The sequence below is a fragment of the Mirounga angustirostris genome, unplaced genomic scaffold (assembly GCF_029215605.1).
Source record: "Mirounga angustirostris isolate CCGP_5_RB_7025 unplaced genomic scaffold, mMirAng1.0.hap1 SCAF_3, whole genome shotgun sequence".
NCBI lineage: Eukaryota > Metazoa > Chordata > Mammalia > Carnivora > Phocidae > Mirounga > Mirounga angustirostris.
The window spans coordinates 61,219,505-61,235,811 of NW_026991711.1; the positions used below are offsets into that span (position 1 = coordinate 61,219,505).

The window sequence follows — 16,307 nt, forward strand, 5'->3', positions numbered from 1 at the left end:
TAGGCTGAGAACCAAGAGACCTGTCTTGGAGTGACTCAGAAGAGATGTTCTCAACTTACTGACCTACTTGCCTATGGTCCCCTGGGAAAAACCACCTGTCAGTCCTTGTCATGTGAGATCTTAATAGGCTCCCTTGCATAGGCACTCCGAGATCTCACATATAAAGTGATTATAAGACACTTAAGGAAACACTGGCGTAAAGGAGAAGGAACAAGATGAATTAGAATAGGATGCCACTGCAGAGTGTGAACTCAGGGATGTCATAGAAGAAAACTTTATTAAAAATGCAATGAGAACTCTATGTAGATGTAATTGGAACAGTCACTCAGGTGTTTCTGGAACTAAAAAATATTCTAGAACTTAAAAAATTCCCAGTTTAAAAATTCAACAGAAGAATTAGAGAAGTGAATGGTCACTGGTAAAAACACAAGTTCAGCCTCCAGAAATGAATATGATGAGGGAAAAGGTAGCAGTCATGGGAGACAGTTATGACAGGTTTAAAATACACAAATAATCAAAGGTCCCAAAGGGGCAAAAAAAAGAACATATAGACCAGAAGTAATAATCAAATAAATAATAGAGGAACACCTTTCTGAAGAAGACAGAAACTTGAGTCTTCAAATTGAAAAGCACCATCTCACAGGCAGGAAAATGAGGAGGGATACAGACCCAGAATCTTTGACCTGGTGTAATTTCTGAACCTCAAGGATAATGAGAAAATCTTCCAGGTTCCAGACAGACAGAACAGATCACTTACAAAGGCTGAAGTAGTCTAGCGCTGGGCTTACCCTTCCGTTGCGTCTTTCAATCCATGGCTTGGCAAAATCACATACCTAATTAAATCCATATCTTTCCTACTCTCCCACTCGGTTTTGCCCCTGAGTGGGGCTGGAGTATTGCTTCTCTGGCTTTACTTTAATTGCATGTTAGGAAACTTCACGTGCGTGGGCCAGGCAATCATAGTATCCTTCCCTAGTGCGTTCATACCTCCTCACACCTCTCTCCCCTCTTCGTCTTGCTCCTTCTCTGAGAAACCAAACCAGTCCAGAGAATTGTTGCAGATTCCCACCACAAAAATCTATCTGCCTCACTACCCTGCTCTCTTCTGATAATAGCAACATCTCTGACCCTCTCTTGTGCATTCTCTCTTATCTTCTCAAGGATGTCACTCAAGCAGGTCTCCCCTCTCTCTCATGGCTATCAGCACTCAAAAATACTATTCTTTTTTTCCACCTGGAAAACAAATGAGCAAACAATCCAAACTCCCTCTCCACCTCACTTCCCCTTCCTGTTACCAACCCATTTCTTTGCTCTCCTTTGCAGCAAAGTCCTCAAGGAGTTGTCTATGTTCCCTACCTACAATTCCTCTCCTCTCTTTCTTTTTTAAATTCTTTTTTGAAACCGCTCCATAAAGACTTGTTCTTCTGCCCCCTCCCCGCCCCCCATTGCACTCACTCTTGTCAAGGACGCCAGTAACTCCACTGAGCAATCCTCAGTCCCATGGACTTGACCCGTCAGCAAAATTGTACAAAGGCTCTTTCCTTCTCCCTGATATACCGTCTTTACTTGGCTTCCAGGACACCACCCTCTCCTGGTTGTCCTAACTTACTAGCGGCTCCTTCGCTCTCTCATTTTCTGCGCCTCTTCTTCTCCTGACCTTGTTAATTTGGTCTAAATTAATAACCCTATCCTTTTAGGTGGAGGCTGTCCAACTCCACATGGTGTTACCCATTACTCCCGGCAAGATTTTCTTTTGACTGGGGCACCTCTGTCGCTGGAGCACGTGACTCTTAATCTCAGGGTTGTGAGTTCAAGCCCCGCGTTGGGTACGGAGCCTATTTAAAAAAACGTTTTTCTTTTGATTAAAAGGTATTGAGAAATAGCCTCATCAGTAAACAAATTAAAAAAAGAATAAAATCACTGTCAAGCAGCAAATATAACAAAACTGATAATGTCTAATGTAGACAGAACTACTTGGCCTGGGAAAAAGACCAATTTGCAGGTGCATCCTTGTTAAATAAGTTCCCAGTGTGTAGCAAGCTGTCTAAAATGTCTGCAAACTCTTTAAAGCAGTAATTCTATTTTGGGAAGGCACTCTTAAGAAAATAATCCTAAAGCCCCCAAAATGTATCAGTTGTAGAAGTACAAATATAGGTGCTCCATTTATAATGTAAAGGTGTAAATAAAATGAAAGGGGCAGCTATAGAAGCCCAGCAGGTTCGATCGGCAACCATGGACCGGTTTGTGGGGACCAACACACAGGTAAATTACGGAATATCCATATATTAAAATACGGTCTAGAGTAAATGCACGAGGTTCGTGTTGACATAGAAAATGTTTAAATGAAAGTGATCTTAATGGGGAAGAAAGAGGGGCACAAAATAGTACTTTCATACTGATCGTGGCTGTCTAAAAAACAGTTCAGGCCATAAATCTTTATTTGAAAAGAAAAGTTACAGTATAATTATCTACAACCTTTTATGAAAGTGGCAACACGCTGGGCACTGACAAGGAAACGGCACAAATATGCAGGAATAATGCACAATAAGGAAGTCCAGGCTGTGGTCTGACCTTCCTCAAAGTCCCCGGGAAGCCCCGGGTCTGCGCGCGAGCGGACGAAGGATGGGGTGGACGTTCCCGCCGGGCCACAGGCGGACCGACAGCCAGGGGGCGCCCCACGCACGACCCCAAGGTCCCGGGCGCCCTCCCCGCCCGGCCTCCGCCCCGCCCGCCGCCAGGGGGCGCCGCAGGCTGCCCGGCGCTCAGCTCGCCGCCCCCGAGCGCCGGCGCGGGCGAGCGGCGGAGGCCGGCCTGGCGGCGGCCATGGACCGCTTCCTGTGGACCAGCGGCCTCCTGGAGATCAACGAGACCCTGGTGATCCAGCAGCGCGGCGTGCGCATCTACGACGGCGAGGAGAAGGTAGGCGCGGCCTCCGGGACGGCGCGCCGGCTGGCCGGCATGCGGGGCCTCCCCGCCCGGGCGCTCGGGCGGCCGCGCTCGGGGAGCGGCGGGGACGGTCGACGTGTGGCCGGGTGCCTGCGCCTCCGGTCCCGGATCTGGCGTGGTGACGGCGGGCCGCGGCGGGCGGGCGGCGCGTTTGCCCGGCCCCCTGACCCGGGGTGCCTCCGTGACCGGGGTGCGGCCGGAGCGCGTGGGGTCTGTCCCACCGAGGGGGCCGGAGTGCCCTGCAGGGGGTTCCGAGAAGGGTGTCCGGGTCTCACCGGGACGCCTTTCTCAAGGCTCTTCCCCGCCCCCCGCCCCCCCCCCCCCGCTTTTTTTGGAAAGGAGCCTGGAGCGTTTGTTTTGTAAAGTGATGTGGTAGGCAGGGCCTTGTCATCCAGGCCTAAACCTTAGGAGATGCGCTTGGGAATGGAGATAAGTGTTCCCAGTGTGAGCGTTCGGTGCAGACTTCGTCCAACTGTTACCGCGGGGAGGGCCGGTTCCGCCTCGGCTGGGGCTGCGCCCCGCGGGAAGATCCGTACTCCAGCGACGAGTGCTGGGGGGGAAGGAAAGGCTGCTTTATTCAGGAAGCGGGCGGCCTGGGAAGACGGTGGCCTGACGTTCCAAGGACCATCCTCCCCGTCCAGGCGAAGCCGGAAGGGCTCAAAGGGGACGGCGGCGGGGCGGGGGTGGTTCTCGGTGCTTGAGAAGCGGGTGCCCTGGCGGTTAGTCCGAGGTGGACATGACCCCGAACAGACTTGCTGGCATCAGCCGCGGCTGTTTTCCAGGGCAGTCAGGCCTTATCTTCTGGGAAAGTCTGGTCCTTCACTCCTCAAGGCCAGTGGTCTGCAAGTCTCGAGGGAAGTAGGTTAGCTCTCCTGCACACCGAGGGACTTCGGTCAGCCAGCAAGGAGTGCATAAGCTTGAGGCAGGTTAGCCCGTGAGACCGGTTGGAGGGCTGTTGCAAAACTACTAACTTCTTCTGGATGAAATGTATAAGCTGGAATCAGAAAAATGTTAAAAACCTGTTTATTCACCAGCATCTTTATTTTCCAGAAGTTTCACTTGCTGTCTCTTCTTTTTTGTGGTTTTGTTAATGTAACTTCCTTCTGTACTTTTGCGTTTGCTCCTTGACCCATAGCTTTTCCTGGTCGGTGCCTGCAGAAGCTTGAGACTTCCTTCCTCCTAGGTCATGGAGGGCAGGGGTTACCCAGCTATCTAGGGGACACAGTTGACATGGCATAGAACCCGGGTGTTCTGCCTCCCTGAGGGTATTTTCCGTGTACTGTGTTGCCTCCATTATCAAGTTAAGGTCTTTTCCTTAAAATAATTTGCTTGGATTTACTTGATTTCCTGCCTTAGCACTTTTATTAACTTGATCTCAAATTGGGTTTGCATCTTTTGGGTGGAGTGACAAGCTAAATGTTTTTTGCACCAAGATTACAACCTTTGGAACTATTTTAAATGGGGAGCATAATCAAATTCCCCTCCCTCAGCCGGTTTGATTATGCCTCCCTCTCAGAACGGAATGCTGACAATCATAGATTGGTGTTCAGAGACTCCACTAAAGACAGTCCCTGCAGGAAGTCGCACTTTTGCAGGGCACCACACTCTGTTGTTCTGTGTAACTCCAGTATACAAATTAGGAACATCTTGGCTGGCACATAAAATAACTACGATTTACTTAAGACAATAAAAAGACAAAACCATGAGTACCTGTATATGAAAAACCATTGCTAGACCAGTGTATTATAGTGTTTCCTTTTAAGTGTTTTGCTTCTTTTAGCGGACAAGCAGATAGAGTTATCAGAGGATTAATAAAAAAGTTTTGGGAAAAATTTAGTTAAGACCCTTTAATCTACTGAGGAATTCTTAACTGTTCTAAAAGCTGAGGGTAGTGAGGGACGGATGTAGGTGTCCTGAAATTGAAGCAGAGTTCTAAGACAAGCCTGCTCACCGCTGCGGTCCCTGAGCTGCATCTATTGAGTCACTGGCTAGTTGTGTGGCTCAGCTCTGTGGCTGAGGGCTAGACTGATTCCTGGGGGAAAGTCCCACGTCCTGGCTTCCTCCATCTGCTGGAAGGCTTCCAGACCTCACATAGTCTGAAGACTCTAGGAAGCTCCATATCAGCCTCCAGATCTGGTCAAGTCTCCTTTCACTATCTTTCACTGGCTTCCTTGGTCTAGGGCACTCCAGTCCAAGTCTACTTAGCCTTCATAGCTTTGCATCCCAACACATTCCTGAGGCAAGCGTGCACATGGCTGTCTACTAGATCGGGTGGTCACTCCTGGAGGGCAGAAAATGTGCCTTACTCATCCTTGAATCTTTTGGCTCATCGTGGATGTGAAATACATGGAAAAAAAAAAAAAGACCTGAATAATTAGAGCACCTACTATGTGCCAGGAGCTTTACACACAGTCTCACTTAATCCTCTCCGTGGGCATATGAGGTAAGTATTTTATGGATGGGAAAATAACTCTTAGAAAGTGACTTGCCCGCAGAGAGTTAGCGGGAGAGACAGGAGTTAAATCTCTATTGATCAGACTCCCAAAGCCTGCACTTTGTTCGCTGGGCTGCAGTGCTTCACGAATATAGCAAGTCACCAGTGCCAGATTCTTTATGTAATGTTTAATATAGTGGATACTCCCAAAGATGAAGACACAGAGGCTCTTAGCTGATAGTTGAGGAAACTGTGACCTGTCTGAGGTCGCACACTTAATATTTGGTGGAGCCACAGTAGATTGCTTTTCCCACCGCCCAAGCACCCAAGTGTCTCTTGTGAATAAATGTGTCCCTGCTTGTTTCTACAGGCATAGTTTTCATGGGCCCATTATGACTGGATAGTATGTTGTTTCCTAAGCAGCGTAGACAGGTCATTTGTTTAAATTCACAGAAGCTTCTAAAGCCTCAGCTAATTTAAAAATATAATGAAAGCAGGTTAGTAGTGTATAAAGTGGCAAGTTGGCAGCATTTACTGGGAAACTTGGAAAACGTTTATTTTCTTTCAGCTAGGTGTTTCACTTTTAGGAATTTATCCCTGGGAAATAATCAGAGATGCATAAAAATATAATGAATGAGGATGCTCATCTCAGCATTGTTATATGTATTCTATATTATCACAGATAGGGAAAATTGGAAGCAATCTGAATGTCCACCATAGCTTTTTGTTAATTAAATAGGACAAGACTTAATCACGTGAGGAATTGCTAATGATAGGCCACCAGTTGAAAAAAGCAAGTTATAAAACTATAAATATAATGGCTTCATTTTATTTTATTTAAAGATTATTCACACATGCACACACACACACATATATATACACATACACTTGTGTATACACTTATACACTCTGGCTGGTATGATTATGTGTAACTTCATTTTCTTTTTTAGACTTAAATTTTTTTTCTAGATTTTCAGCAGTGTATAACTGCTGTTTTATAACAGAAAAATGTTGTATAATAAAAAAAAGACAGGGTAAGAGCTTATCCAGCAAATGCCTAAGTTTCATCAACCTTTAAGTAGTTAAAATTATTCTAGCTCTGAGTGGCAGGAGCAAACCAGCCTAAACTTGTCTATCAGGTTTAGCTCATAATCCCTTGGAATCCCTGAAGGGAAGTATTACACAACTTCTTCTCTTAGAGCGGCTGCATTTTACGTTTGCACATTGTTAATTGACGTAGCAATGGAATATACCCTGCCTTCAGCTTTTAAATTCACATCTTTAATGCTTGAATTTCAGTAAGAGAAAGAGCATTTTCTTAATCAGAACTGTGAGGCTGTAATGTAGCGTCGTGTACTCTCAAGTTGATAAAATACTTGTTTTTGGAAAAGGGAAATCTTACTCATTCACAAAAAAGAGGTTTTTAAAATCTCTTAAACTTAATTGTTTGGTTTTGCCTAAACATTTGAAGCCAGACTGAATTAAGTGCCAGGAGTATGTATGTTTTACTCCTGATTCAGTAGAAAACATGGAACTCATCAAGTCTTTTCTCTGAGGGGTTGAAGTACTTTTGTGGAATGATCTCTCAGAGTGTATTTAAACTAGATGGCTCAGTAGGTCTCTTACCATTAAAGCTTTTAACCATATTGATAATGACTACATATTAGTAATACAGTTATCTTACTCTTAGAAAATAATTTTTAAAAATTCATATTAAAAAGGGGATTGGTTATTTATTATACAAGGAGTTTTTTGATAGAAAAAGTTTCTGTGTATGTTTGATTTAACAAAAAATATACACATTTCAGACTACACGAAGTTAAATATGTCTGTAACAAATTTTTTATTTTTTTCATTAGACAAATTATAAAGTTGTTAAATATGGGTAAGCCAAAAGAAGAAACTTGAAATAATCAGTAATCCTACTACCCATAAGCAATTAGTTTTGGCACATTCTCTGTTTGTGGCTGTGTGTGTGTGTGTTTGTGTGTAATCATGCTATGTATACTACTTTGAAATCTGCTTTTTTCTTTGATAATATCATGAGTATCTTGTAATAAATTAAATATCAATTTGCATATGTAATTTATGATTATTTTTACTTAATGATATATAACAGTGTTCTGATTGGTTATTCACTTGACAGACATTTTTAACCACATTCTTTTAAATTCAGAAGGATTATTTGTAATAAACTGGACCCTATGAAAATGCTTTCCTTTGAGTTTTTTTTTTAATTAAAGAATTTTTTTTATTTGAATATAGTTGACACACAATGTTACATTAGTTTGGGGTGTACAACATACATAGTGATTTGACAGGTTTATACATTATGCTGTGTTTATCACAAGTGTAGCCACCATCTGTCCCAATGCAATATCATTGATTATATTCCTTTTATTCCCATGACATTCATTCCATAACCGGAAGCCTGTATCTCCCACTCCCCTTCACCCATTTTGCCCACACCTCCCTTCCCCCTCTGAGTTTGTCTTGTAAGATGGCCTTAAAATGGGACCAGCCTTATAACTTTAAAAATAACTAATTACTCCTCAAAAGGATACAAGCAAGTCTTACCTTATGACAAATTCTACTTCCTAGTAATTAGAGTTGATAGAGGCTTCCAATATATTTCTTAATTTTAATAGAAATGAAGGGATTTGATATATTATCTCTTGGATTCCAACTCTAAAATTTGCTTATTTATATACTTTTTAATGCATAATAGCAAAGGATGAGGATTAAGGATTCAGTCCTAAAGATATAGCTGGCATATCTTTTTGTGTGTGTGTGATTGTATTATAGTTTTTAAAAACATTTTTTATATTTATATTTTGAGTAGGTGACACAATCCCATGACAAAAATCACAAAAAGTATAAAGTTAAAAGTCTCCCTTTCACCTTTGTCTCTGTCACTCAGTTCCCCCTCAGAGGCCACCAGTGTATCATTCTGAAGAGCTGTGCATATGTATCATAGATAGGTATTTGTATAAATTGTGTTTCCTTTTTTAAAATGTAAATTTGTAATATACTATGCATACAAAGTTCTGAATCTTGCTTTTTTTTTTTCACTTAATCTGTGTGGAGAATTTACCATATTTCATCAATTCTAAATGCCCATTTCCCTCCCCGCCCCCCCCACACACATTTTAACAACTGGAATCGATGCATTTCATAATCAATAGCATCTTAGATTTTTTCAAATGTAATATGTAGATAAAGAGTCTCCTCATTCTTTTTAACGATTGAGTAGCAGTTCATTGTGTGAGTGTACATTTCTCGATGGACATTTAACTTGTTTAATATATTTTGCTTTTCACAAACAGCAATGAATAACTTAATAGTATATCATAATGCACATGTACGAATTCATCTGTAGGATAAATTCCTAAAAGTGAAATCACTGGATCAAAGGATATGTGTGTTTGTATTTTTTTTTTTTAAAGATTTTATTTATTTATTTGACAGAGAGAGACACAGCGAGAGAGGGAACACAAGCAGGGGGAGTGGGAGAGGGAGAAGCAGGCTCCACGCAGAGCAGGGAGCCCGATGTGGGACTCGATCCCAGGACCCTGGGATCATGACCTGAGCCGAAGGCAGACGCTTAACCGACTGAGCCACCCAGGCACCCGTGTGTTTGTATTTTTGATAGATATTAATAGATTGCCCTCCATGGAGGTTGTCCCTCCAGCAATGTGTGCAAATGCTTATTTCCCCAATACTTCACTGGCACAGTGTTATCAAGCTTTTCAGGACCTCTACCCGTCTCCTGGATGAAGGGGGTGTCCTCATGTTCTCTTAATTTACCATTTTCTTGTTATCTGTGAGGTTGGGCATTTATTAATGTGTTTAAGAATCATTGTAGTTCCTTTCATGTGAACTTTCTGTTAATAGTCTTTGCCCATTTCTCTAATCGATTATAAGCTATTTTTTTTAAATTGATTTGTAAGAGTATATTTTAAGGAAATTAACCCTTTGTCTCTGATGTGAGTTACAGTTATTTTTCCCAGTCTGCCATCTTTGTTTTTCGTGGTTTTTGCCATGAGGGATTTGTGTGCATGTGTGTGGAGTTCAGTTTATAAATCTTTGCCTCTAATGCTAATGGGCTTAGTGTTTTCCTTGAAAGACCTTCTCTACTCTTAGATTATTTAAAAAATTCATGATTTCTTTCTATACTTTTATAATTTTTTGACTCTAATATTTGATCTAGACTTTATTTTGGTGCAGTATATTAGGTATAAATCCAACATTATTACTATTATTATTATTATTCTCTACTGGGCAACCCAGTTGTCCTAGTGCCATTGATTGAATCTCTAGCCACACTTATTTTTGTATGTGTTTGTGTCTATTTTCTTATTATTTAAAAATTATTTTAAAAAATTATATGAGTGCTATACACAAATTCAATCTTATGGTAAAAAAATTCAATCAATAGTGAAGTGGATAGTTTTAAAAGGGTGCCTATGCTTTCCTTCTTCCCATTTCCTCACACTTTTTCGGAGATAATCATTGTTAACAGATGAGTGAGTATTCCATTTATATCTTTTCCTACCACTCATGTGTGTATGTGTATATATATACACATGCATATATCTCACAATGTAGTTTAGGGGATATGGAGATTATCTCTTTCTTCTATTTGATTACATTATATGTGATATGCTGTAAGTTGCTTTCTATCCCCACTAACTCTGTCATAGAATTCTGTAATAGTCCATGCAGCTCTACCTCATTCTTTTTAACCTCTGTATGGATTCCAAGGTGTGAATGTATCATACTTGACTTAACTACTAGCCTGTTACACATCTAGGTTGTTTGCCATTTTTTCCTAATTTTATTTATATATACATATACACACATATATATAGCTTATGAAGTGTGTAGTATTGCTTCTCTTTAATTTGTGGTAAGCCTAATTCTCTAATGTTTATATGGTTAATTTACTACTGTGTAATTTGTGAGGAGGAAAATTTGGACCACATTGAGTGATACATCATTAATGTTTTGTGACGATCTTGTCTTTGTAGATAAAATTTGATGCTGGGACCCTCCTTCTTAGTACACATCGACTAATTTGGAGAGATCAGAAAAATCATGTAAGATAAAGGGTTTCTTAAAAATCTGTTCTGGGTTTTAATTTTTTATTTTATTTTTTTAAATTTTATTTTATTATGTTATGTTAGTCACCATTACGATACATCATTAGTTTTTGATGTAGTGATCCACGCTTCATTGTTTTCGTGTAACACCCAGTGCTCCATGCAGTATGTGCCCTCCTTAATACCCATCACCAGGCTAACCCATCCCCCCACCCCCCGCCCCTCTAACACCCTCAGTATGTTTCACAGAGTCCATAGTCTCTCATGGTTCATCTCTCCCTCCGATTCCCCCCCTTCATTTTTCCCTTCCTTCTCCTAATGTCCTCCATGCTATTCCTTATGTTCCACAAATAAGTGAAACCATATGGTAATTGACTTGCTCTGCTTGACTTATTTCACTTAGCATAATCTCTTCCAGTCCCATTCATGTTGATGTAAAAGTTGAGTATTCATCCTTTCTGATGGCTGAGTAATAGTCCATTGTATATATGGACCACATCTTCTTTATCCATTCATCTGTTGAAGGGCATCTCGGCTCTTTCCACAGTTTGGTTATTGCGGACATTGCTGCTATGAACATTGGGTGCATATGGCCCTTCTTTTCACTACATCTGTGTCTTTGGGGTAAATACCCAGAAGTGCAATTGCTGGGTCATAGGGTAGCTCTATTTTTAATTTTTGAGGCACCTCCACACTGTTTTCCAATGACACTACAGATAAAGGGCTGGTATCCAAGATCTATAAAGAACTTCTCAAACTCAACACCCAAAAAACAAATAAGTCAAAAAATGGGCAGAAGACATGAACAGACACTTCTCCAAAGAAGATATACAAATGGCTAACACACAGGAAAAAATGTTCTAGGTTTTAAATTACTGAAATCTGTTTCTTTCTTTCTTTCTTTTTCTTTCTTTCTTTCTGTTCTTTTTGTTCTTTGTTTCTTTGTTTCTTTCTTTTTCTTTCTTTCTTTCCTTCCTCCTTCCCTCCCTTCCTCGTTTCCTTTCCTTTCCTTTTCTTTCCTTTCTTTTCCATCAAAACTAAAAAATGCAATAAATTTCCATTTTCACAATGTTAAAAGAGTGTGTCCCATATGATTTCTCTGAATGGAGTGCAGATAGAGGAGTTAGGAGTTGTCCCTCATTCAGCTCCAGAGAAGTCTGTAGTTGCTGAATAGAGAGAGCATCATGGTCACTTCTGTTTTTAAACACCAGTCAGAACCTACCGCATACCTGAATGTTCTGTATGTAATGGGAATATTTCTCCCAATCGTTGTCAGGGGTCCTCAGAACAACCTGTTCCTGAGACTCTGGGAGGATAGGTCTCCCAGGAAGTACATGCTTTTACCTAGGTATTGAGAAGAATGGCTTCTAAGTCACTCAGCAAGAGGAGAAACCTCCCTGTTTTTTTATTTCTAGGAAGAGAGAACAAGTTATGTGTATAAAGCTATTTTAATTCCAAAGAGCTTTAACTTGAAATGTATGTGTGTATAAATTTCAGTGTTGCCAGTAAAATAACCACTCTATGTTATTTTCATAATTGCTGCCCCCTCTACCATGAAATCTTAATTTTACAGGCAAACTATATACTGTACTGAGGCCCTTTAAAAGGCCACTAACTATTGTAAAATCTGACTCTTTTTGGCCCCCAAGAATCAGTCTTTGCTCCCTTATTGGTGGTATTTCCCTTATTGGTAATGCATACTTTACAGCTGTTAATGGTGTCTAATTCTTTTAAAAGAAGTATATATTTAGGAAAAAGTCTTTTTTGGAAGGATAGGTGTCCTTAAAACATATGTTTGTAAATTAATCTTAGCATCATTTTTTGATTATCATATAAAGAGGCTAATTTAGAAACCCTTAGACCTATTAAATGCCAGTCATTTATAATAACTTAAAGTTAAATGTGCTAATAAAGGGAACCTACGTCAGTATTTTCTGTTAAAAATGGTGAGTGAAGTGTAGAAAACTAAAAAGAAAAAAAAGATCACTTGTATAAGCACACTCCTTAAAGTTGTTTTGATTTACCTGTTCTGGTTTTTTTTTACATATAAGGATGTCTTACATATAAAAAGTTTTCATATAAATACTGCTTTTAAAAAGATGTACCTACTGTAAAAACAAAAGTAGTTACAGCGGCTTTTAAACCTCTTACATTCTTCCATGTGGCAAAATGCCACCACAGTACTGTTTTCATCCCATTTTTCCTTCAGTTTATTTATTTATTTATTTATTTTTTAAAGATTTTATTTATTTATTTGACAGAGAGAGAGACAGTGAGAGAGGGAACACAAGCAGGGGCAGTGAGAGAGGGAGAAGCAGGCTTCCCGCGGAGCAGGGAGCCCCATGTGGGGCTCGATCCCAGGACCCTCGGATCATGACCTGAGCTGAAGGCAGACGCTTAACAACTGAGCCACCCAGGCGCCCCTCCTTCAGTTTATTTAAGGATTAAAATCATTTTACAATTTTTTAAATTGTTTTTATTATTAAGTAAAGGTGCATGACACTCTTAAATACTATAAAACAAGGATTTCTGACAAGGAATCTGATGAATCATGTTTTGTATTGATTTCCTTCTAGGAGTGCTGCATGGCCTTTCCTCTTTCCCAGATTGTGTTCATTGAAGAACAGGCAGCTGGAATTGGGAAAAGGTGAGGTCTCTCTAGTGCAGTCTTTTTTGACAAAAATGTTCCAGTCAAGCTGTTACTATCAACTTAGTAGATTTATTGTTGTGCCATGACTGCATATGTGGGAATAAATCTAATGATTGTGTTTTGGGGCTTTATAAAGAATAGTCGTTGGTCAGGAGCCCCCTAAGAAGATGTTTCCTACATTAATCTCATGGATAAATGGAAGTCATTCCTAAAGCACAAATCAAGTCCTAAGGTTTGCTATAATATTCTTGGGTCAAAATAAGTAAGTGTCGGCCAGCTTGTCACTGCATGCGTTTCCACAAACATTCGCTTTGACATGTCTGTGTATCTAGTACTTAAAATCAGGAGTGATTCACTTGAGAAAAATGACTATTTACTATTTCTAGTTGATCATTAAGTTTCTTCACTTTGACCTTTTCGGATATCAGTGTTAAATATTTCATATTTATTCATATATTTAATATATTTCATAATATTTATTGCCCAAATTGGGACATTTATAAAAGTAATAGGGGGTGCTATTTATTTTATTTCATTATTTTTTTAAAGATTTATTTATTTGAGAGAGAGAGCGTGCATGTGCAGTGAGCACGTTGGGGGAGGGGCAGAGGGAGAGAATCTTTCAAGCCAACTCCCCACTGAGCACGGAGCCCAATGAGGAGCTTAGATGTGGAGCTTGATCCCACCACCCATGAGATCATGACCTGAGCTGAAACCAAGAGTCTTATGCTTAACTGGTTGAGCCACCCAGGCGCCCTGGGGGTGCTATTTATAATTGGACCAAGGAAGCATAAAATGGGATGGTTTTAGGCAAACCAGGACTTGTGATCACCCTGGTTTAAAGCCACATGTTAAAATGTTTCTTTTTAATCAGGTACAGAAAATTCTGGCTTTTACTTTAAGTGCATGTAATTGAGGGCAACTTATGAACAAGTATTGCTGATAAGCATGTTTTTTTCCTTGTGGGCCCATTTTGAGCTTTAGTATAGCTACTTCAGTAGAGGTGAAACAAATATTGAACTTCACTGGAAATGCAATGCATGCCTTAATTATAAAGTTGTAGCTAGGATACAAGGTTGTTTATTTGACATAAAAGAAACTGACATTTTAAAGAGATTAATAAAAGCACAGATTTTAGAGTAGGCTACTTCTCTAATTTCTATTTTTCCCCTTGTCACTTTTTTCCATCTTACTGAGTTTTTTTTTTAATCAAGGTACAGTTACATATAACATTGTATGAGTTCCAGGTGCACAACATAATGATTCGATATTTGTGTATATTGCTTTTCTTAAGTTCTACAAAGTAAAACTTGAAGGTGTTGCAGATCATTTGAATTTTCCTCTGCTGTGTTCCAAGGAAATTTAAACTGTATAACAAAAATTGTTTAAAATATTTACCTTCCCATTGGTGTCTTATTTTTAAACTTCTCCAGTGAGGAAGAATTTAATAATACGTCAGGTTAACATTTCTCAAATATTGTCTTTAGTTCTCAGCTCCCTCGCCCCAAGCAATTACCATATTTCATTGATTCAAAATTGTATATATAGTTTCACCTTTTAACATGTCTCATCCCAAGATGCGTCTTTGATTGGGTGGTTTTTAAACTTGAAATATGGTAATTGAATGACCTGCGAAATGAATATATTTAAAAACTGGCCTAGATTTCTTTTGCTGACTTTGACATTTTTAAACTTCATTTTGTCTTGTAATCTTTAATTCTTCATTGAGTTTCCTTTGACAAAATCTGATAACGGGGCTCAGATTTTTCAGTTTTAAAGACTGTGTAATGCTTTGCTCAGTCACCTGAACCTAATTGCCGTATTTTGTTGCTCTACCTGACAGCTCATTTCAGACAGTCCTGTTACTGTGATTGCATAGTTTATTTGCTCACCTGACTTAAAGAAGTTCACCACAAAGGAGTAGGTTCGGAAGAGTCCTTACAAGTCTGGCCCCAGTTTACTAACCAAAGCGTTTACTACACTGAGGAGGCCCCACACATGGTGTTTCAATTTAGTAGCGATATTTAGGCAATCAGATGGACCTAAACAAGATAGAATAATAAATAGGCAAATCTAATGTGGTCATAAAGAAAAAGCCCTAAGCTGCGTATCCAAAGTATTTTGACTGCGTTTTTTGGTTCTGCTCATTTATGGAAGGAAATTGTTTATTGAGCAGATTGTGGGGAAAGGCTTATAAAGCTGAACCAATACAATGGTATTTTTAGTAGCACAGAAGATAATGGTAGTCATAAAGATCATGGTAGTTTGTGCTCCTAGCACAGCGGCATTTTGAGATTTGTTTTTGCTGTTGGATTATCTTCTAGAGCATGCTGTTGGTTGAGCGGCATTTTCCAAAAATGATACCGTAGAGTGTTAGTTTTGGATGGAGATGTAATAAAGTGTCAGCTGGCCGGTTTTACACAGATAAGTTTTCACATTTTGTTTTCAAATGAGTAGGGTAGGATGCTTTGGCAGAAATTATAGGCCCCCTGGTAACCTCTGGGGATGACTCTGTACATGGAAAACCCTAATCATAAACCAAAATAGTGAGCTATCCCAAATTTCACAAACTTATTTTGAAACCACATTTTTAATTAACCCATAGAGCCAGTAACTTGAACTTCTTGGTTCAGAGCTTATAAGCTGTAAGTGGAGGTATCTTTGAAAGGTTCATTAATACTGAATTAATACAAAGTTTAAAAGGATTCCTTCCAGGATGTCCTTTGTTTCTACATGAATTTTAAAAGTGAACTGAAATACATTAAAAATTATGAAAATAGAATAAGTCGTTCTTAAAAGGTAATTAAATTCATTACATTTATTCTTTAGTGCCAAAATAGTGGTTCATCTTCACCCAGCTCCACCCAACAAAGAACCCGGTCCGTTCCAGAGTAGTAAGAACTCCTACATCAAACTCTCCTTCAAAGAACATGGCCAGATTGAGGTAGGTTTTTATATGCATAAAATTGGACTAGAAACATGTGCTTGTGTGTGGTTTTTGTTGTTGTTAATATGATGTAAATCGATATTGTTCAACATACCAGGTTTCACCATATTTTTACAATAAAATTTTTATATCTTAAGCCTTATCAGTAGAAAATACGAGGTTTAGGCTTTGGTGGGAACGGGAAGCAGGAGGGTGTGGTCCCAAGGAAAAAGCAGAAGCTGTAAATAT

At 39.8% G+C, this 16,307-nt stretch overlaps 1 protein-coding gene across 2 annotated transcripts in view; it reads left to right on the plus strand.

Annotated features, from left to right (window-relative positions):
• The first annotated feature begins 2,761 nt into the window (after window positions 1-2,761).
• VPS36 (vacuolar protein sorting 36 homolog) overlaps window positions 2,762-16,307 on the plus strand; it is a 31,077-nt gene continuing 17,531 nt past the window's right edge. Inside the window, exons 1-4 of one of the 2 annotated variants that reach the window (XM_045869369.3) lie at window positions 2,762-2,919; window positions 10,411-10,479; window positions 13,059-13,129; window positions 15,962-16,076. In XM_045869369.3, coding sequence (XP_045725325.1) covers window positions 2,824-2,919; window positions 10,411-10,479; window positions 13,059-13,129; window positions 15,962-16,076 — 351 coding nt within the window. In that variant the 5' untranslated portion in view covers window positions 2,762-2,823. Of the gene's footprint in view, window positions 2,920-4,448; window positions 5,390-10,410; window positions 10,480-13,058; window positions 13,130-15,961; window positions 16,077-16,307 lie in introns of those variants that run through there. The other variant, XM_045869370.3, reaches the window with a different exon arrangement.